Below are 22,658 nucleotides of genomic sequence, written 5' to 3' on the forward strand. Positions count from 1 at the left end.
AGCGGCTTGGAAACCATAGGAATCTGGGAGTCCTCAGCACAGAGACGGGAGACTGATGTGCTCACTTGTGGACAGCATGTACCGGGGCAGGTAACGTGAAGACAGAGCCCAAATGGCCTCTCTTTTCCACCAAGAGATCAGAGGAATGTGGCAGAGACTTTGTAATAGTGTCCAGAGGGAAGGATCTGGAAGAAGCTTAGACAGGAGACAGGGAGACACAGAGAAGATATGGGGTCTCAGAAACCAGGGGAAGAAAGTTGAGGGAGAGATCTCAGTGTCCTGAGCTCTGCCACCGGGTCCGAGGGGCAGACTCAATTTGCTCTGACAACCTGAGGTCATTGGCAAATATATACTTGATGTCACGTCTGGTGGTGATAAGTATTCCCAAGGAAAAAGAGAAGCATCAGATGGAAACAAAGTCAGTTTTATTCCCGACAGAACAAGGTCAGAGAGGCTGAATAACCCGCCTTAAGGACACCCAGCTGGAAGCAACAAAGCACAGTCTGAGCCCAGGTCAGGCTGGCTGAAGAGTCAGGATGCCCAGTCCCTGCAGGTTTGATGCCCCCACATTAGCTGACGGGGGTCAGAGGCCAACAAAAGGGATGGCTTCTGGAAGGTCCCGGGCCTGTCCACATCTGGAATTAACTTCACCTGGCGTCCTCCAGACAGGCCAGAAGTCAAGAAACCCAGCCTCCCGCCCAGATCGGCACCAGGAGGTTCGCTTTGGTTTTTTAACAACTAATGTTTAAGAGAACAAGTCTCCCCTCATCCACCACTGCTTTACCTTAACCCCTTTTAACGTGCAGCTTTCCTGCATTCTTGAGCGGGGTTTTCTCAAGTTCACCCATCTATAATTTGAACGATTCTATAAAAGAAACCATTAAAACTGAGCCCCTAGGAATTGTGTTTCCCCCTCCTTGAAGGGTTTTAGGGCAAAATAAAAATGCCTGGCCTGAAAACCTGATGCTCCTCCAGATCCGTCAACCCCAGCCCTGTGCACAGCTATTTGCTGTGAGCCTTGCTCTTCCAGCTGTTGGACAGCCACGAGCAGGGACCCACGGCCCCAGCAGGGACATGGCAGGACAGAGGGGAGGGAACAGGGTCTCCAGGGTATTCAGACCCACACAGGTACCACTGACCTTCCTGGCGGAGGGGAGGGCAAATGCCAGGTCCACGGGATGCACGTGGCTTGTTTGAGGCACAGTGAGGCCATGAGAGAACCTGACATGAGGCTGACAGACAGGCAGGGGCCCTCAAGACCTCCCGGAGCCTGGCCGGGGTAGGGCAGGGAGTGACGGTGACGTGGTCACAGCTCTGCGGCAGGAGGCCCAAGCCGAACGCTGAGTGAGAACTGACAGGGGTTGGGTAAGAGAAAGCAGAGAGAGTGGTGGTCTAGGAGCCATCTCCTCCTGTCCACCCCTCCTCCAGGCCCCATAGCGCTCTGGGTTAGCCCCAGGGACGCTCACACCACTTCCTCCTCCTCCGAGTCCAACAAGTTAGGTAGGGACATTCCCTTTGCCCACTGCTCCAGACAGGTGCCAGCCCTAACTCTGGGCCCAAAGCACTTTCACTGGCCTGGCATGGCCAATACAGCAGGTCAGCCCCACTAGGGCAGCCCGGACATGGAGCCGCATGATCCTCTTGTGGAGGGGGCTGCCTGTGCATCACAGGACCTCAGCAGCCCCCGGGCACTCGCTCTAGTGCCAGGAGCATCTCTCCACATTGTGACAACCAAATGTCCCCTGGCGGGCTGAACATTCTGGGGGAGAGCGAGCTCTCCATGTGGCTGTGTGGACCAGGTGGCCACACAGACAGAACCACAGAGCCCGAGAGACGATGGGGTGCTCCATCACAATGGGTTAATTAAATTAGGAGTCACATAATGATGTAAGGAATGCTGCCTAAACAATTCATTCAACAAATGCTCGCATCTCGGTTCCGGACCCAGCTCTGCTCTGCGGGCACAGCCGGAACCAGGATGCCCCGGCTCTGGGCTCTGGAGGGAACAAGAGAGGGAAAGGTCCCTCAGACCAGCTGCTGCTAGATGAGGAGCAGGAGGGACAGACACAGAGGGACATGCTTGGGACGAGGGTTTGGAACATGTACTAACACAGGTGGTTCTGCACACACATAATGTCTCAACCCCAGCAGGGCTGAAAAGTTATTTTGGAGGAGAAGAATTCCTTTTTGTTTTATAATGGTACAGTAGATCAGCTTTAGTTACTGTGTACAATTTTTTATTTTGATCATTTGTATATAAGTGACCCAATGAGTCACACTAACTAGGAAGCCAGCCCAAAACTTACAAGACACACAGGTTGAGGTGGGTGGATTAACTGATCTAGGCAGGAAGACGCTGTACACAACATATTAACTGTAAAATTGACATCTTTGGGAAAGTTGGAAAACATTTTCCTTTTTAGCTGAGGGTTAATGAGATTAAAAAAAGAAAAGCCTACAGATTCCACCCATTTCTCCCCTCTGTAACCTCTCAAGGTAGGGACGGTGGTCCCAAATTTACAGATTAGGAAACAATGTCTCAGGTACAAAGTCAGCTATTTGGGACCCCCTGCTAGGGAGGGCAGAGATGCTGTCCACACCTTGGTCCAGCTGACTCAGACCTGTGGCTTCAACCATGCACCACCTGCCAACAAGTCCAGCCAGATGTCGGGGGGGGGGCAGTAAAAGACTCCCCAGGTTCAGAAAGGATGCCCAGAACTGGGCATAGGGGACCTACCAGGTCTGCAAAGGCAGGAAGGATTCACTGAGGCCCAGAGGGGGTGCCTTCTAGTGGTGAGCCAGGTAGATGCAGGACTCAGGGAAGGTGAGTTGAGGACGGGGCAGCCAATGTGTCATGGCTCTGCTGGCAGACCCTGGGTGGCCCCTGCAGTCAGCAGGCTAGCCCAGAGGGGCATGGCCAGCTCTGTAAGAGGATCCCCAAGTGCAGGCAGGGAGCACAAATGGGCCGCTCAGGAACATCAAGGATGCCAACCACCCACAGAGAGGGTAGCATCCTGGCTTTCTTGTGGCTTCTTTGTTTCCAAGCCCAAGGCGATTGGCTGCCCCTTCAAGGCTCCAGGGATAAGAATGTTCCTCATTAATTGTGGAAAACATTAATTCCAGCCACTTCTCTAGATGGACCAAGGCCCAAGTGACAAGTGAGAACACAGTTAACACTTGTGACATCTGCCTGGCCCCACATACCCAATTTCGTCCTCACCACCTCTGCCTGCCCAGCCCTGGAAGGGCCGACCCCAGCCATGGGTCACTGGCCTCTTCTTTTCTCTCCCTTTCCAGCTTCTGGACAAACAGGATGTGAAGCAATCGAGGAGTGAAGGCACCTTGGAGCCAGCTGCGCCGTGGGCGGGATCACTCAGCAACCTTGGCTTTCTGGGCTTAGTTTCCACAGCCGCCGCGGGCGAGTGGCACACCTCCCTGCCCCTCCCCAGCTGCGGCAGCTGAGTGCCACACTTGGACAGCACATGCCCCACAATCCCACCCCATTGAATCTGGGGTGATTAAGAACTAGGACACGTGTTCTCATGTGCCAGAGGAGAGAGGCTTGGGGTTTGGGGCTCTGTGAGTGCAGGGACTTCCACAACACGTGTTTCTGACGCCCAGCCTTCTTCAGGAGGCAGAGAAGTGGGGGGAAAGGTGCCCCCATGGCCTTGAAGCTCAGGAGATGTAGGGCACATGCGAGCCGAGCAGGAGAAATGGGTCCCCAGCGAGGAAGTGTGGGGTGAGACAGAGGAGGCTGCCAGATTGTCGTCTTGCATCAAGAGAGGGAGGGGCTGATTGACGTGGCCCTCCTGTGATTCTTCTGTGAATCAGGGTGAGGAGCAGACCCCAGTGAACCAGGACAAGATGCTGGGGTCCTCTTGGGAGCAAATAACCAGGTGATTCCATGTCTTCGAGGATGAGTGTCTCTCCAGCCCAAAGCAATCTTCACCTCCCTGTAGCAGGCTTTCGAGGCAGCACCAGGAAAACAGGTGCATTGAGCTGCAGAGGAGCAGAAGCCCTCGGAGCTGCTCAGCACCTAACAACGTATCCTCACAACCCTACCTGACCTTCAGCATATGGTCCCCTGTGCACTGTCTGCCTCCTCATACAACAGCTCTTGTCCCTTGTCCAGTTCTAGCTGTGCCCCTAGTGCTAGGACAGTCCTCGGCACATCACATCACAAATGTTTCTTGAGTGAATACATGTTCAGCCAAGGTGGGTGAAGAGGCTGTTGCTTGTGGGTTCTAACAACTGGACACTGGGGCAACGGAGACCATCATTCAGGGCCAGTGGTGCTTTCAGGGGCCCTCAAAAATGTTTTAATGTCTCTTAAAAATCAGAAGACAAGACATGAACTTTTAGTATTGAAGAACGCTTTAATTTTTAATTCAGCCAAGATGTATTCATCTTGATACCAACATACTCTTTAATCTTCTTGTAGTAGAGGGAAGAGCTCGTGAAAGTCGAACATAGCCTCCACCATTTCCGTGAAGGGGGCTTCTCTGGTCAGTCCTGCAGGAAGCCTACCATCTTCTGGGGTTTTGGAAAACACTTTCCTTCTGGGCTGAGACCCAGTGCACTCTAGGCCTATCTGTGCCCACATGGCCCAGCTGGGCACCCGCCAGGGGCTCACTGTTAACACACCAGGAAAGATTTTCCAGGAAAGGGTGAGAAGCTGGGTCAGAATCCCAGGTCTGCCCCTGGGAGCCAGGAGACTTTCAGTCACATTCCTCAGCTGCTCGGCCCTGCTTGCCTCCTCTGTAAAACGTGGGTGAGGTTGAGCGTGCTCCCCAGCAGGGTTACTGTCAGAACCAAAACAATCAACAATAATAATATCAACATTCGTGAGCACAGACAGGTGCCCGGCCCAGGGCTCAGCACTCCGTGAAGTCTCTTTCTTCTTCCTCCCAGTCACCTTCGGAATGGGTGACGTTATTACAGCCATGAAAGGAACAAAGAAACAAGGTTCCCAGACGGGCTGCTGAGGCCATAGGGGTGACCCAAGGGGCTGGGCCTAGCCCAGGCGGGGCCAGTAGCCCATCCTGGTTCCAGAAGCCACATGTGCTCCTGGAGCTCAGGGCCTGGCCCTCAGCGAGATTCCTTCTGCTTAAAGGTGCCTCTCCTGCTGTGCCCGGGTCCCCAGCACCAGAGTGGGGGGCAGGACATGCCTGGGCCAGGGGTGGGAAGTGCAGCCCGGTGGCCCACCCAGGGGAGCAGGGGGCCTCTCCTCTCTTCTGTGCCGAGGGAGAGGAACAGACTCTAGCCCTCATGCCTGCAGTCATACCTCCCCAGGGATGAGCCCAGGGTCCCCAGTTGGTCTCCTCCTGAAAAGCCGCAGGTGCCCGAGGAGTTTATGGGCTTCCCCCCTACCAAGAGGGCACGCTGGCCTGGAGCAGAGCCCCAGCTGTGCTGCTTCACAGGGTGACCACCAGGAGGGCCCAGCTGGGAGGGAGAGGGAACAGATGCATGCTGGCTGGGTGGTCGGGGAAGGGAAGTGAGTGCCCCGCCTGGGCTTGAGAGTTGTGGATAACTCAGGCAAGCAGGGGCTCGCCTGCGGCCAAGCGTCTGTGACACCTGCGCCTCCCTAGAATGGAAGCCAGCTCGACCGCTTACTCCCATCAACATGCCTATTGTGTGGGCGAGAACACTGAGGCTGCTGTGAGGCCACCAGACCGCCTCCATGTTCAGGCAGCTGCCAGGGAGTCCCCTCTCCACTCACACGTGGTGTAGCTGCCTGGTAGCCGAGATTCTGCCAAGAGTCAGGGCGAAGGTTAGGTGGCCCTGCCTCCTCCAGCTCTCCTGTACCGGGCAGGCACCTGGCAGACAGGCTGAGACGCAGGGCCGGAGTGGAGCCTGCCAGCCAGGCCCATCTGACAAACAGGGACCCTGGGAGCCAGGCAGGGCTCTGCCACCGTGTCGTCACCAGGCCAGGCCCCAAGCTACCCAAAAGGCGTGTGAACAAAGCCTATTCGTGGGCCTATCCTCAAGGATGGGCCGTTAGTGGGTGTGGGCCGGGAATCTGCATGTTCTGGCCCCTCCTGGGAACCCTGACAGTCACAGGGCCTGAGAACCTTTGCAGTAGGACAAACAAGGAATTTTCACAGCCATGAGCCTGAGGTCTCAGAAACGCTGGACTCACTTGCTTCTTAGCTCATCCCCCAAAGGGCACAAAATTCTTACAGCCAACGGGCCATCCCGCCTGCTGCCCTCCCCGACATCCTAGGTGGGTGGTCCTTTCCTGACCGGCAACCCACAAGGCTCACTGCCCAGGCGTGTGCAGCACCTGGATAGGCCAAGTCCCCAGGCAGTGGCGTCCACACCCAGTCCCCTGTGCTCTGCCTGGGAGATCACAAGGTCCTAGTGAATCAGGGGCATAGCATCTAATCCTTGCCCTGAGTCTAGAAAGCATTTTGCCACTGGGCTAAAAGGAACAGACAGGAGTCTCTGGGGGAGCTGCCAAAACGCAGAGCCCCAGTTTCCTCACCTGCACCACAGGATGCAGTGACAGCACCTCCCTGGTTGGGTAACTGTGACAACTACACGAAGCTCCAGCATAAAGCTGCCACACACTGAGCAACCAATCCCTTCACTTGCATGAGCTCATCTATTATTAACCCCATTTCCCAGATGAGGCACACAGAGTGACTCACCCTGAGTCACATGGTAAGAGACAAGAGGGCTGGGATTCGAACCTGGGGAGGCTGACTCCTCCAGAGCCCAGGCTGACACCAGCATGTGCTGCCTCAGTCAATGCTAAGCCTTACTGACAGCCGGAGGCAGGAGGAGGGAAGCTGGAGGCAAAAGGGACAAAGGTTCTAACTTTGTTTGGGGCAGGAAGGTGAGGGAAGAACTGACACTAGGTTGGTGTCACTCAGGAGAAAAATCAGACCTGGGCCAGCAAGACAGAGAAGCCCCAGCAGGGTTCGGGTGGAAGGTCTGGCCATCAACCACAAGTCCAGGGAAACAGTTACTCTGAAGAGGGGAAGGACATCGTCTTAGCCATGTTACTTCATTTTACTCTTACCCCAGCATGTCCCCCAGGGGCTAGTAAAGAAAAGTTAGAGTTGAATGATTCTATTGCAAGGGATGTTTGGAATCCTTGTATGCAATCTCCTATCCAGAGACTCACATGGATGTCAGCAGAATAAATGCTCTGATAAGTCCCGCAGAGGAACTTGTTTTGTTTATCCAGACTAGCGTTCCTCACCTGCAAGTGACCACAAAACCCTTTGCTTTTTTCTGGGATATCTGTTGACATTTCATGGAACCAAAGTTTGAGAAATGCTGGTATGGAGCAGAGGTCACCAACTATTAATATAAACGATTCCTGAAAATAATAAGCATTTTCCGCATGGCAGGCCATAGTGTCTTGTGTCACAGTGACTCAACTTTCCTATTAAAGCACAAAAGCAGCCCTAGATAATACATCAGCAAATGAGTGGGGCTGTGTGCCAGTAAAATGTTATTTGTGGACACCAAAATGTAAATGTCACAGAATTTTATGTGTTACAAATGTTATTCTTCTTTTGATTTTCCCAATCATTTAAAACTGTTCATAGTCCACAGGCCACAACAAAACAAAACAAAAAAACACCCTAGGTTGTGGGCTGAATTTGACTGTGATTGGCAGCTTGGCAGGGTATAGCTGCCAACCCTGGTTCAGAGCAGAGGGTGCTCCGGTGCCTTCTAGGTCCCCTTTAGGTCTCAGGACAAGGAATGGGGAAGAGGAACAGGGAAGGGGAAAGTGAGGGTACCACCAGGAGAAAGGGAACAGGAGTGTGGCCCTCAACTCTGAAGTCCCCTCACATGGCATGTGATCTTAGGTGAGTAATTCTGGTTTTCTGAAACTCAGGCACAGGGAATGTTCTGGATAGGTGAGACGGGCCCTCTTTTCTCACTCAGACCTTCCACAAGTCCTCATATCCTACTGCCGTGTCCCTGAGCTAGAGAAAGAGATCAGGGCCTCCTAAACCATGCTTTGAATAATTCATCCCCATGATTCTGGCCGGGCTTTTCCCCCAAGCTCCAGACCAAAGCAGTGACCTCTGATAGGGAGGAAAAGAGGCCAGGTCCAAGAAAAATAAAGGAAAAGGTGATTCCACTTAGCTACACGGTCTGGATCCACGTGGCAAAAATCCAGCATGAGCAACGTCAAAAATAAATAAATAAATAAAACTGGGAAAATGTTTGCTGCTCAAATTGTCGAGACCCACACTTGTGAAGACCAACCACCTCTTGGGACATAGGGTTAAGGACAGGGACAGACCACATGTAGCGAAGAGAGTACAAATGGTTCACATGAGAAAATGCTCCAGCTCAGAGTCCAACAAGACACCATCTGCCACCTACCAGGTTAGTGGCGATGGATTAGTGACAGGCTTGAACTCAAGAAAGGGACACGGCGCCCTCACGCCCTGCTGGTGAGTGAGCAAGTGGAATGGCCTCTAAAGAGGACAAAGTGACAATGTCCATCAAAACCACAAACAGACCACGTCACTTTGAGGCACTTATCCAAGAGTTTCACTGGCTCAACTGAAAAATGCCCCATGCGCGAGCTGTCCCACTGCAGCCCCATCTGTGAGAGCAAAACACAGAAACACCAAGAAGTACACTGGAAGGGGGAGGGGAGGTAAGTCAGTCTGGGCAGCGGTAACAACAGTTGTGATAACGGCTCTCATTTAGGGTGTGTGTTCTAAGCCCTCACTACTCAAAGTGTGGTCCAGATGGCAGCGGAGTCTGCACCACCTGGGTGCTGTCTGGGGAGGCAGGTGCCTCTGCCTGCCCCGGACCTGCTGCATCAGAGTCTTCATTTCACCAGGGGCCCAGGGGACTCCCTTGCACATTACAGCACTATTTTTATAATAAAACTCTTCCCATATTAACTCACTAAGTCTCATAACAATCCAATGCCCAGGCCCTTTTATCACCGCATGTTGGAGATGAAGAAGCCAAGCCTTGGACAGGCCAGGGAAGCTGTCCAGTGTCACATAGCATGTGAGTGCCTACACTGCATGGATGCAGAATACATCAGCCTTAAAAAGAACAGGGAAGCTCTTCAGTGGCTGACGGGACCAATCTCCAAGATAAGACACTAAAGTGGAGAATATTATATATGCCAGGCCACCATTTGTGGGAAGAAAAAAGAAAAAAATAAATAAAAGCAGACTCTCTATATAATTGCTTAAATACTCAGAGAGCATCTCTGAAAAGATACTCAGTGATGGAAACAGCAGATGCCCCTGGATGTGGAACTCTGCAGCTGGGAGAAGGAAGTTGGAGGGAAGCTATTTACTGTTACACCCTCTCATGCTGTTTGACTTTGGAGCCAGGGGCATGTATTACCTATTCAAAAATAAATGGGAAGACCTATTTTTCTTAATACTGGTGTAAAGGAGCTACCAGGGCTACTGCTAACCATCCTACAGGGCAGAAAAGTCCAGAATGTCCTGTGTTCCACGCTGTCACCAAGGGTTCCAGTTAAAGTATGGTTATGATGCAGCAAATAGTTGGGGGGTGGGTAAGATTGTGCATTTATAATAAAAGGGATGCCGCCTGCTGACATGAGACCCTTTGAGCAATGAGATCCAATTCAGCTGCGGCCAACCATGTGAACTTATCACGCTGTATTTGGTTTGGAACAAAAGGCTGAACATTGAGTACTGGTTGGGGCCTACAGGAAACCTGCTCTTGATGGAGAAAATCATGCGCCCTTCTGAGGTCCTCCTGAGGCACAGGCTACCATAGAACTGGTGGCCACATGGCCAGGGACTCACCATCCAGAGTCTCCACCGAGAGCTGCAGGCCCAGGTTGTGGCGCGGGTTGACCACCCAGTGGTTGCTTGTGGCTGTGATGTCAAAGACCAGCCACCCCTCCTCCGAGGCCCAGAGTGTTCGGCTGTCCAGCAGGAAGAGGTCTGATTCCCTGTAATAGAGGAAGAGAGAGACACAGGCTCCTGGTCAGCCAGGCCGCACAGCTTAGCACCCCGATAGCCAGCCACTGATGAATAAGAGAGTCTCCCAGGGTGGGCCAAGGGGAAGGAGGCCCAGAGGGCCCCAAAAGTGGGTTCTCCAGACCAAGATCCAGGTGCAAAGACCCTTGAGTATACAAGAGGTGCAGTGATATGGAAAATAGGGAGCTGCTATGAGGCGATTGTGAGGCGAGATCCCTGGGGGTCAGCGCAGAGGAGGGCAGAATTAGACAGCCTCCATGCTGCCGGTAGAGTCTCCCAAGCAGAAGCTGACACTGATCATAGTATTCCTCATTTACCAGACATCGTCCTGACAGCTCTACACGTATTATCTCATTCAATTCTCTCAGCCCTAATCTGCAGGGATATGATTTCCATTCAATATACAGTAAATATATTCGCCCAAGGTCATTTAGTTGGGAACTTCCCAAGTCGGATTTGAGCCCAGGTAACTGAACACCAAAGTGGCAACTTCATGAGCCTACCAAGCATCAGAATGTGAATTCCTGGACTGATGTTATTAATAGAGGACATCCTTTCATCCTCTCTTCCTCACCTTTTGACGTAGCAGAATTAACCTTGAAGTAGCAAAATGGATAACGCCAGAATTAACCTCGTAGGGCAGTGACTTTCAATTTCACCGGTGTGCGATGACAGGATCTTAGGTGTGCCACAAAAATTAATTAAATTATTTTCAAAAGAAGTTCAAAGCACAGTAAATATACTCTTTTTTTTAACTCTTGTTTTTTTTTATTGACATAATTTAAGTGTGCCGTGGAAGTTTATAGGTTCAAGTGAGCCATGAGATAAAAAGGATTGAAAACCACTGTTGTAGTGGAGAGAGGATGGTTGGATGGGTGGGTGAGTGGATGGCTGGGTGAGTGGATGAGTAGATAGATGTCTAGGAGTGGGCGGGAAGGTGGATGGATGAATGAGTGTGTGGATAGATAAATCTTTACATTCTGAAAATAGAATTCTGGCATATAAGGTCTTTGTAGCATCTCTTGTGCACCTTCAATGATAAAGATTCAAAGTTTTGATACTTCAGTCCCTTCAACAGTCAATTAAAATATCTGAACCCCTATGTTATGCCAGGTGCTGGGCTGTAACAATAAACACCATCACACTGGCTCCTTCCCCAAGCCACTGAGAGTCTTCATCATACTAGAGATACCTAATTTTCCTGAGATCGAAGGTGAATTTTCTCTGCTCACACATAGATGGCAGACATATCAACTGTTTAGTGAGCGCTTACTCTGTGCCAGGCTCTAGGCTGAAATGCTTCACCGGCATCACTGCGTCCTTACAACTCTCTGAGGTGGATGATATTACATGCATCATTGTGCAGAACTCAAAACCAAGGCCCAGAAACGTGGCGTTGTTTGCCCAGGATTACACCACTACTGTCCAGGCAGGACTGGAACCCAACCAGGCTACCGACAACCCCAAGCTCGCATTGACACATGGAGACGGTTTTCCTGGACGTTACTGTGCTCAGGCATAGCTGTCAGCATTTCAGAGTCTTTGACAAATCAGACTTGCTGGCACATAACTCAATGAGCCATCAGCAGGCGCGAAGCAACAGAAGCCCCTTTAGAGGAGGCACCTGGCTCTAGTTGGCCCAGTCCCCAATGCTCCCAACTGAAACTAGTGACACAACCATCCCCATTTATCTTTCCTGGCTGGTCTGGAGACCTCGGCTGCGGAGGTCTGCCAAATTATAATTCTGCTGCGTTACACATGCTACACGAGACATCCGTCAGACACATCAATACGTACAGGGCTCAGGGAAGACAAGCAAGACCTAAATCTGTAGCGTTAGCTGGTTTCTCAAATTCATTTTGAAATGAAATAAAATAACAAGGGGATTAACAGGTCACTCAGAGAAGCCAGCACAGGGAGGAAGAACCAGGCTGAGAGAGACAGGAACTGGGGCAGGTGTGTGGGTGCGGGGCTGTTGCACTAAGCACATCAAAGAAGGAACAAATCTGAGCTGTTTCCCCTTCTTTGCTTCTTTCCAACCAAAAGTCTGAGGCCAGGAAATCTTGTCAGGGCAGTCAAATCACATGCCTGCTCCTGGCCACATGAGCGCGGGCACTTCACAGGGATGGACAGTATCACCAGGACCACAGAGGGTGGCAGGGGTCACCCCCAGAAACCCCACTTTCTAGTAATACTCAACAACTCCCAGAACCTGATTCAGAAAACGCTTAATTATAGTATTGCTATGCTGTGAGTATTTGCGCTCCTTCCAAAACTCATGTTGAAACTCAATCCTCAACGTAACAGTATTAAGAGGTGGGACCTTTAGGAGGTAATTAGGCCATCAGGGATGGATTAGTGTCTTTATAAAAGGGCTTAAGGGAGAAGGTTGGGCCCTTTTGGCCCTTCTACCTTCCACTCCTTGAGGACACAGCAACAAGGTACGAGAACAGCCTTCACCAGACACGAACTCTGCCAGCACCTTGAGCATGGACTTCCCAGCCTCCAGAACCGTGAGAAACACATTTCCATGATTGATAAACTGCCCAGTCTCAGGTATTTTGTTATAGCATCATAAATGGGCTAAGATAATTATGCTGCACGTGTGAATGCCACATGACTTCTGATCTTACAACCAAAAATTCATTGCCAGGATATAAGGCAATACATCGTCTCCCAGCCCGAAAAACCAGAATCCCTCATAATGTGTAAAAAACTTACTCCCATCTTTAAAACACAGAGATTACAGAAGTAAGGAAGTCTTTTTAGAGCCACATAGGATTTCGAAGACCCTAAGTTTGACTTTCATGTCTAAACCAAATTAAAATAATGAGACAACTTTTCATGATTCATTTACTTCTTCTTCCTCCCCACACTATTTTAGAGGTGATTTCAGCCTGACTTGGGGGATGTCCATACAGATTTTAAGCTTGCAAACAAGAATTTCCTGCTGTCTTCATCTCTAATTTGCCTTGATGACTGTCCTGGCTCTGGAATGCTACCAAGGTTGTCAAGGAACCAGTTAGCTGTTCTCCACAATTAACAGATGAGAGATGAAACACCACTCCAGACCAAAACAGTGTCTCCTACTGAATCAGCCTCCCCAGGTCCCTGTAGGAAACATCTTATACCATAGCACAGAAGTCACACGCCCAGGTGGTGATATTGCTGGAAAACTGTTCTTTGCAGGAAAATGTGACCAGCTATCTGGACAGTTCCTCATGGATGGTAAAACAATGAATGGTAACTGGGGGAACAGAATTAAGCCTTTGAACAGAGAAAGCCTTGCCAAGCCATGCTAAACATTCTCTCGTTGCAGGCCATGACACTGAGGGCCAGATGTTACAGGCCAGGGTTGACTCATAGTGAATCAGTGTGATCCACTCAGCTCCCCTCCCTCAAGTCACAGTTTTCAGTTTGTTCCAGGCACGCTTAGAAGACCCAAACCTTCATCTGAAGGCAGCAAGAGAGGGGAGCCTTGTTGAGACGGGTAGAGTGTGAGATGTCAGCACGGGCTTTGCTGTCCGTTGGACATCCCAAGACCTCGTGAAAAGGACAAGGAAGGAATTACTCAGCAGCTGGGAAAGTGGGAATTTCTAGCTACCACCTGGAGCATCGTAAAAGAACACTGGTTCTTACAACCGGGAGAGCCCTGAATGATTCCTTTGTGACATTTTTATTTACCTTGAACACACTGGCCTCCCTGACCCAGCCCAGGTGGGAAAGGCTCAGAGTGCAGGGCCTCAAGGAACCTAAGTGCATTTTTTGACCTTTACCCCAGCTGGGCCCCTCCCGAGTATTGGTTTCCCAAATCTCCCCACCTGTCCTATATCTTGCAAGGATGATTATTCCCACTTTACAGATGAGTAAAGTGAAGATCAGTGAGGTGAAGACAATGTCCACGTTGACTGGTTTTATATGTGGCAGAACCAGACTACAACACAAGAAACCTGTCCCAAGAACTTGAGCACCTAAACCCTTGTCAGCTCCTTAACTCACCAGGGGACAGGAGAGACACAGGAAGTTGTCAAATCCTGTCTGGTGCATATTGTCATGACATTGTATAGGGCAGAGAAAATCGTAGAGGGGGATGACACCCAGGCAGTGGGGGATGGGGAAGGCAAGATGATCAAGCCAGCTAATTCCTGAGCCTCAGTTTACTCTTCTGTGTAATGGGGATAATGCTATTTTTTTTTTCAGTGACTGGGGACAACCAAGTTATGACTCACCTGGCAACAACTCCTGGGGCTCTCTGGGCAATACCTATAGTTATGACAAACTATGTCAGTGTTGGTATCTATTCCCTGCTAAACTTCAGGAATTCTAAGATGGGAACAGACCTTATGTGTCTTGGCCCCCGAGATTATGTGACGAGCTTGAGATCCTCCAGTTAACAGACTACATATCTATTCAAAAATGTTCACCTTAGACTCCAAAATTCACCAGAGAAGTGTATAAGGATCTTCACAGTAGTGGTAGATTTACTGCAAATATTGCTACCAACAATTCCACCTATCGCTGTATCTGCTTGCTGTTCTCTCATAAAGCTGTGGAGTCTGTTCCCCATCTCTGATGCCTGGACTGACCCAGAGACCAGTTGTGACCAGTAGGACCAAGAGGAAGAAAGTCCCTGTCAGGTCTAAGGCTGGGACTTAAGAGGCTTAGAAGTTTCTATTCTTCCTCTCTAAAAAGCTAAAATCAAGAAATCCGACTACTGTGCTGAAGAGAGTGTCCACGCCGAGAGGAGGGAGACAGACGCAGTAAGGATGAGAGTCCATAAAGAGAGGGAAAGAGAAAGAACAAGCTCCAGCGTTCATCAGTGACCACAACAGACAATACAGAGTGTAGAAGAACCGCCCAGCCAAGCCCTGCCCAAATTCCTGAGCAATAAAATGATTTGTTACTTTATGCCACTACGCGTGGGTGGTTAGTTTCGGAGACAGATGACCCAAAACAAAAGTCACATTGTTTACAACAGAAAAACTAAAAACTAACCATCTACCACTGGGAAATGGTAAACCACAGGGCACATCCAAGGCAACAGAGCCCTACGCGGTTGCTTCAGGGACCATATAAATCTAACATGCTGCCAAGGTAGAAATACAGAATAAAGGAAAAAGCTGTTAAAAAACAGAATGCGTAGTGTGTAAATTTCTGGGAAAATACAAAATGCTAAAATCAGTGCAAAAAGAAATGGAAAAGTTGGGCTGCCCAAAAGAAACCAAAATAAGAATTTTAAAAAGGCTTTTCCCATCCGCACACCCCACAGGGTTTTATATTGCAATGCACCAAATTATAAACAGATAATTCCTGCTTGTACCGAAGTCTGGAATTCACGTGGTAAAGCTGGCGTGCCACTGATAAAAATGGAGAAGGTGAATTTGAATAGACATTTCTCTAAAGAAGATGTGTGAGTAAAGAGAGAACATCTAAAAAGACCCTTCACTGGCTATTAGGAAAATGCGAATCAAAACCACAAGACGGCACTTCACACCCAGTAGAATGGCCAGAGCTAAGAACCCTGACCATGACCAGGGTTGAGGGCAAGGATGTGGAGAAACTGGAACCTCCAAAAGTGAAATATAAAGTAGCAAGTCTACTACCCACAGGAAAGAAAATATACACCCTCACAAAATCATCCGCACAGCGTTCACAGCAGCAATCGTCCTAACACCCAAAGTGGAAACAGACCCGATGTCCATCAACTGCTGGATGAATAAATGAAAGAGGGAAAATTCATACAACGGAATATTATTTGCCCATTGAGAGGAATGAAGTGCTGATCACTCAATAGCCCAGATGAACCCTGCAATCGTCACACGAGTAAAAGGAGTGAGACGTGAAAGATCATATAAACTTAAGATCCCAACACCCAGAAGAGGCAAATCCCTCAAGACAGAAAGTAGATCAGGGTTTTCCAACAGCTAGAGAGGGAGGGAAAACTCGAGCAGCTGCTAACGGGTATGGAGTTTCCTGATGGCAAAGTTTTTCAACCTTTTTTTTTTTTTTAATCTCCGGGCACACTTGAACTTATCCTTAAACATACACAGAGCAAAAAAAGAGTTTAAAAGGGGAATATATATACTGTGCTTTGAACTTCTTTTGAAAATAATTTGATTAATAATCTTTAAAAATTTTTGCAGCACACCTAAGATCCTCTCATGGCAAGCCAGTGTACCACGGTACACCAGTTCAAAATCACTACCGATGGGCGGCGCCTGTGGCTCAAAAGAGTGGGGCGTCGGCCCCATATGCCGGAGGTGGTGGGTTCAAACCCAGCCCCAGCCACAAACTGCAAAAAAAAAAAAATCACTACCGATGTGGTCATGACACAGTGGGCTGGTTGCACAACTCCAAATGAACTAAAAGCCGCTGGGTTGTGTGCACTTTAGAAGAGTGTATTGTATGAACCCCAACTATACGAACCGTGCCTTTATGCTAACGATTGCTGTAGGGTTTATCTGCACGTACTTCAGAGTCTCAGAGACGATCCCCACAGAAGGCTGCTGTTCCCTTTTACAAGCTAACACACGCCTGTCAATAGTGTCTCAATTAGCAAGCACACCCTATTTCTGGAAAAAGCTACATCTGGATGGGGCAACATATTTCCATCCCTTCTAAACGGGCAGGACACACCTGGGCGAGGTGGCAGGCAAGACGCACAGCCCCTCCCACAGCTGCGGAGCGTTCTGCCAGCTGCTCTGAGTTCCTAGAGAGGCAGCAGAGACAAGGGTACAGGTCACAGGTCTTTTGACTGTAGGCTTGATGTTCTTTCCACGTTCTCATGCTGCTTCTGATTACAGAAACAGCGGTGAGACTCTGAAGGTCAATGTCTTCCCTCCTGCAACCAAAGCCCCCCTCTGTAAGGCGTGAACCGCTGGTGACCCCAAGGTGCTGAGAGGTGTTAATATTTAACCACCAGACTGGGGATAAAGTGTGTTGCCAGGGCTTACGGCACTTCTCAGGGACATGGATGCAGCAGGCAGCTGAAATCTAATCTCAGAGGGAGGGGCAGGAGAAATGCAGCCCCTCTAGGGGCCCTAAGCCCACCTTCCCCAGAAAGTCCTACCACAGTGGAAAAGTGGGTATTTTAAAATCTCAAACGTGGGAAGGTGGAAAGTCATTTTTTTTTCCTCTCTGGCTACCTAGAGGCTATTTAGAGGTTATTCCCAGTAGAGTAGGATTCCCATGTAGGATGCAGGATGTGGCTCCCCTGAGCCTCAGAAAAACTGTTACCGCTTAAAGCTTGGGGAAGACAGCCCTGAAACTGGCTCCACCAAGAAACAGGGCAGACTTGGGAAGTCTGAGGTTTTTCTGACTCCAGGCGGGAGGAGCTGCCGCTGGAAACGCAGATGCCAACTGGGTCACGCTGCACCTCTGCCTGGTTCCCTGCAACAGCCGCTTCCTGTCTCGGGACCCAGTGTCAGGGTCAGGGGGAAGATGCCTCTTTTGACCTCCTACCCCTGGATCCAGCCATCCAGGATCTTGAGAGCCAAACAGGACCCTGGCAATACACCCCAGGCATTTTGATTTTCAGCTCAGAGAGTTTCTGTTTTCACATAGGCTGCTGATGGCTGAAGGAGCTTAGGATCCAGTTCTGGGCTGTGATTTAGCGTGATTGTGATGAGAAAAGTTCTCGCCAGCAGAGCCTGACAACCAGCCTGACTTCTCCCAGAGACCCTCAGCCATAGCCCACTAGGGAGCAGGCACAAGTCAGGGTTTGTTGGGGCTACGTTTGGAACCATCCAGGGCTGTCCAGAGCCTGAGCATCCCAATGCCATGCCCTGGGCACCTACTGTGCAGCTGGGGCCCAGTGGCATTCTCCTACCTCATCCGCCTCCTCCAGTGAGGCAGGCACACTCTCAACCCCCACGTAACAGATGAGAGAACCAGGGGATAGAGGAGTGCAGAGAGTACCCACTCTTCCCTCCCCATCGGCCATCAGCATCCAGACAGGAACCATCCCTGCCCCTAGGCTGGGCCGGGGCAGAAGAGGGTGTGGTCACACCAGTGTCAAGTGGCCCCACCATCAAGGAAAGGAAAACAAACTTCAGACTATGCGGGCAGGCAGAATAACGTCCCCTTCAAAGATGTCTGGAGGCTGAGCCACAGACCCAGGAGGAGGCCATTACACCCGGCCAGAGGGACTTTTTGCAGACACGATGTCAGTTGGAGACTTAAGAGATAGGGACTATCCTGGGTTATCTTGGTGGGCAGAGTAAACATAAGGGTCCTTCCAAGGAAAAGAGGGAGGAAGGAGGCCAGAGAAGATGTGACAATAAAAGCAGAGGTCGGGGAGGTGACTGCCCCGGGGCAACCGGCCAAAGAGCGTGGCAGCTTCAAGAAGCTGGAAAAGGCAAGATATAGACTGTCCCCAGAGTCTCCGTCCCCAGAGTCTCCAGAGAAGACTCAGTACTGACGATGCCTTGATTTTGGCCTCGTAAAACCCACTTCAGACTTCAGGCCTCCAAAGTGGAAAGAGAATAAATCTGTGTCTTCTGAAGCCACTAATTTAGTGGTCACTTGTTACAGCAGCTAAGAGGAGCTGATCCAGCATCACTCCTGAAATCCATACCAGGATACCTCTTCTACCAGGAGCTGGCGAAGCAGTGGCAGCCAGACTTGGGAGTTCTAAGCCTGGAGGTGGAGAGCACGGCACAAGGAGGGTAATTAAAACCCGAATTTAGTGGCATAAAGAAGAGAAAAGTCCTCTGATGATCAAGACAAAAAGTAAAGGACTGGACTTGGGGCCTGGAGGTAGGCAGGGAGGAAATCCCTCTGGAGCCTCTCTAAGCGAGCAGGGATAAGCGTTCCCAGCAGAGGTAACAGAGTGTGGGAAGTGTGATGAGATGAGTAAGGAGGGGTGCAGGTGCACAGCGGCCAGAATCTGCAGGGAGCATTGCCCTAGGAAGGCAAGTCCTGAGAGCTGTGAAGCCCGGGAGGGTTGTGAGCAGGGGTGGGGATAATCTGCCTTACCAATCGCAGCCCCACTCCTCCTCTGACCCTTGCCCAGCTCATCCTACTGTTCTTTAGAAAACTGTGAGGCTGGACCATATGAAGCCCTGGGTGTTATAAAGTGCTGCCGGGCCACAAGAACATTCCTCAGAAGACAGTGCACAGGGGAGCGGGCCAGAGCCTGCGAGCAGGCAGCCAGCAGCGTGCTCCCAGGCTAATATGATGTCATGGAGGGACAGCAGGCATGTGGTCCCTGAGGAGGAGTCAGCTGGGAAGCAGCGACCCACCACGCACCTGGAGTCGGACCAGCGGCAGACTCCATCCTGTGGGGAAGCCTGGGAAGGAGATCAAAGGAGCCCAAGGAAGAATTTGGCCCCACCTGGCCACCAGCTCTTGGGCTCAAGGGGAGCCTCTCTTGACCTCCAGGCCTGGAGCACCGGCCTAGGCCCTGGCTTCCCCACCCCAGAGACAGGGAAAGCCCTACTTTCCTACTGAATCTCCCGAACAGGCTATGGCATCCCCTAGATGGGAAGATGAAGTCAGCAAGGTCCAAGGCTTTTTTAAAAAATACATTTTAAGACTGTGCATATCCAGGAAGACTGAAATTAAGTCATTTGGGAGAAAGGTGGAAACATACACAAAGAAGCCCAGTGTCCTCCTTCCTCAGATGCGCTTGGGAGGCCACCCACGGCCTCCCCCCCCCCCCGCCTCCCCAGGACCGTCTGTCTGTTGCTGGGCAGGGCCAGCTGACCGCAAAGAGAGCCCACCCACCCGTGCATTCACGGGTCAGGAACACTCCTGCCCAGTGCCCATGGGGGCTGTGTGGTCAGAGACAGAAAGAAGAAAGTCAGCAGCTAGCAGGTTCTGGGCCTCAGTCTCCCTGTTTGCCAGACAAAGGGTTTAGAGTCATTACCAAAGTTTTGAGATACATAAAAATCAAGAAACCTAAAATCTGCACTGATGGAAAGAAATGAAGCCTTCCCGGCAACAAGGATAAGCGGAACAAGCCGAAACTTGCACAGGTGAATCAGAAAGGACTCCGTCGGCTGGGTTTGGTGAAAGTAAAATGATGGGCCATAACACAAACCATCTCAAAACCTTCATAGTGACCTGCAGAAACTGCATCTTAGGCTATCTAGAAGAGGAAAATGAGAGAGTCAAAACCCACAAAAGCCCTGTAGTTAAGTGAGGCTGGGAAGCATCATGTGATACATTGCTCTGTAGAGAGTTCATGAGGTACATTAGCTCTGTAAAGGCTCTGAGAAGTCCTGCTGCAAAGACTCTCTGGCAGCGGAGTGTGGGAAAGAGCTCTCAAATTTGTGTCTGTGTGAGGACTCGGGGGTCCTGACTGAAGAGGATTATAGTCAAAAATGGAAAACTCCCTCATAGATGCACTTGCCAGCAGAGATGACCAGGATGTCTGGGGGAAGCCCAGGACCCTCTTTGCAATGAAGTCCCCAGGGGATCCTGGGGTCACACTTTGGGTGGTCATGGATGTAGGAATTATGACACAAGGCTTTCGGGTGGGGAAAGCTGGAGTCAAATCCCAGTAGAGTGACCTTGGGCAGGTCCTTCCAATTCTTTTGTTTGTAAAATTGGGTTAACAGTGAGGATGGTTCTGAACATGGACTCGGTGGGATAACGGAGTCAAGATGCCCCATCAAGACAGGCTCTGGGCTCCTAGGTGGCTGCAACAGGCCTCAATGTCTATGTCAGATGTCCTCAAACTACGGGCCACATGAGGCCCGCCTAGGACATTTATCCAGCCCACCAGGTGTTTATTTTTGTGTGTGTGTTTTTATTTATTTATTTATTTATTTTTATTAAGTCATTCATACATAGATCATAAATATGTGTGATCTGGCAATTCCTCTTCTAGGTATATATCCAAAGGACTGCCAGGTGTTTTTGCTGCCACTGCCTATCCTGCTTAGCAGCCGAATCATCCCGGGGCCCGCAGTCCAGCCCTCCAACGGTCTGAGGGACAGTGAATTGGCCCCCTGTTTAAAAGGTTTGAGGACCCCTGGTTATGCGAACTAACAGCCCCACCCTAAACCAAGACCACAGCTGCAATGTTCAGACCCTAACTCAAGAAGTAACAGTCTGGCCCAGCCCTCCCACAAGTGAGCCTGCTGAGTCCTCCGATACTTAAACTGAAGGTGCCATTGTCCACCCCACAGGTGAGAGACAGGGTTAGAGAAAGCCAGGTGTGCGTGCAGGTGGCAACTGGAGCTGGCCTGGAGCTCATCATGCTGTGAGCGCAGGGAGAGCTGACTGGAAAACCTCAAGGTCCCAGCTCCACCCTTCCTGGCCCTCCCTTCCCCTGCCCCAGCTGCTTGAAAGAGGAGCTACCCTGCCTTAAGCCCTTTATTAGCCCTTAGCATAAAAAGCCAAACTCCCTAGTGAACCCCACAATAAGGAAGACTGTGTAACTGATGGTCCAAACAGGGAAACTGGGGCGAGAAAGGAAGTGCTGCGATTCCAGATGGGCAGCCGGGGGCTTTAGTCACCCCTCCTTGGAGGTCCAGGTGGCCCAGCCATTCCTCCATACTCTCCTCCTGCCCCAGCCCCATTTCTCGTCCGTGCCAGACTCTAGCCCACCACGGGTCTTTGCACTCACTTTTCCCACTGCCACCACCACTATTCCTTACCTTTTAATCTCCATCACATCTGCCCATCCTTGACTTCCCAAGGCAGTGTCTCCCGACGGGTGCCCTAATGGCACAGCCACGTCGGACACCCTCCGGGCCCTCCTCTCTGGGCACCCGGGCTGTAGTTTAAGTTTGTTTGCACAATGCTTTGGGTTTTCCTTCTTCCCCACTGGATTTCCAGCTCCCTGTCAGCAAGATCCAGCCCTATTTTGCCCCACGCTTCACAGCCTGTCACCCAGCACACAGCTGGTCTTCACAACACGTCGAGAGGATGTGCTGCTGTCTTCTGAGTATTCCCACCAGTCAGGGAGGTTTTCTATTTCACTTTTATTAAGTTTATAGTTTTTCAGATTACTCAGGTACCTCCAGAGATGGCTCTCTACCTCCCTGTTCCCTGGGGCCTTATCTCCCAGGTCATGGGCACCCATCTACCTGGTCTCACTGTGGTTGACCTTATCACACCCTGGGCACCTCTACACACTCTGTTTCCCCAGGCCTGGCTATGGAATTAAGTGGCTGTCCACTTACCCCATACTGACCCCAGCTGGAACCTGCCAGATGGTAAGGGCTTGCCCTGTCCCCACCACCTCTACAGGGCACTTCGTTCCCCAATACTCAGCAAAAAACAAGAGGACTCAGGTAGGCAGAAAACAGCCACAAGGAAGAAAGCGAATCTCCAATTTACTTTTGGACCTAACTCTTATTCCCCTTTGGTTAAGATTCCAGGGTTTAAGCCTCAGAATTTCTGGAAAACTGAAGGTCCTGTCATTCCATTCAACCTCTATGTGACCCACACGGAAACCCAGGAACAGGAGATGAGTTACTGTTGATTCTGACACACAGATCAGATGGATTTATGGGGAAACATCCAGAACTCTGGGAGTCCCCCCAGAAAAACCAGGCCTCATGGGAGGCACTGCGGAGCCTCTGACACAGCTCTGGGGAAAATCCTGCATGGACGGGCAGCTGCCCACATCTGGCACCGTGGAGGTGGGCCGGCAGCCAGGACCAGGAGACTCATCTTTCTAGACTTGCCCTGGTCGCCCCATTTCCTCCATCCTCCAGCTCCAGACCAAAATAGAACGAGGTAAATTCAGCCTCT

The 22,658-nt window shown here is 50.6% G+C and overlaps 1 protein-coding gene across 1 annotated transcript in view; it reads right to left on the reverse strand.

The window, feature by feature from the left end:
* The window catches only part of BMP7 (bone morphogenetic protein 7), a 77,994-nt gene that overhangs the window by 5,472 nt on the left and 49,864 nt on the right, over positions 1–22,658 (reverse strand). The window contains exon 4 of the mRNA XM_003787720.2: positions 9,774–9,922. Coding sequence (XP_003787768.1) covers positions 9,774–9,922 — 149 coding nt within the window. The remainder of the gene's footprint in view (positions 1–9,773; positions 9,923–22,658) is intronic.

The sequence above is a fragment of the Otolemur garnettii genome, unplaced genomic scaffold (assembly GCF_000181295.1).
Source record: "Otolemur garnettii isolate 467f Iridium unplaced genomic scaffold, OtoGar3 scaffold00023, whole genome shotgun sequence".
Lineage (NCBI taxonomy): Eukaryota > Metazoa > Chordata > Mammalia > Primates > Galagidae > Otolemur > Otolemur garnettii.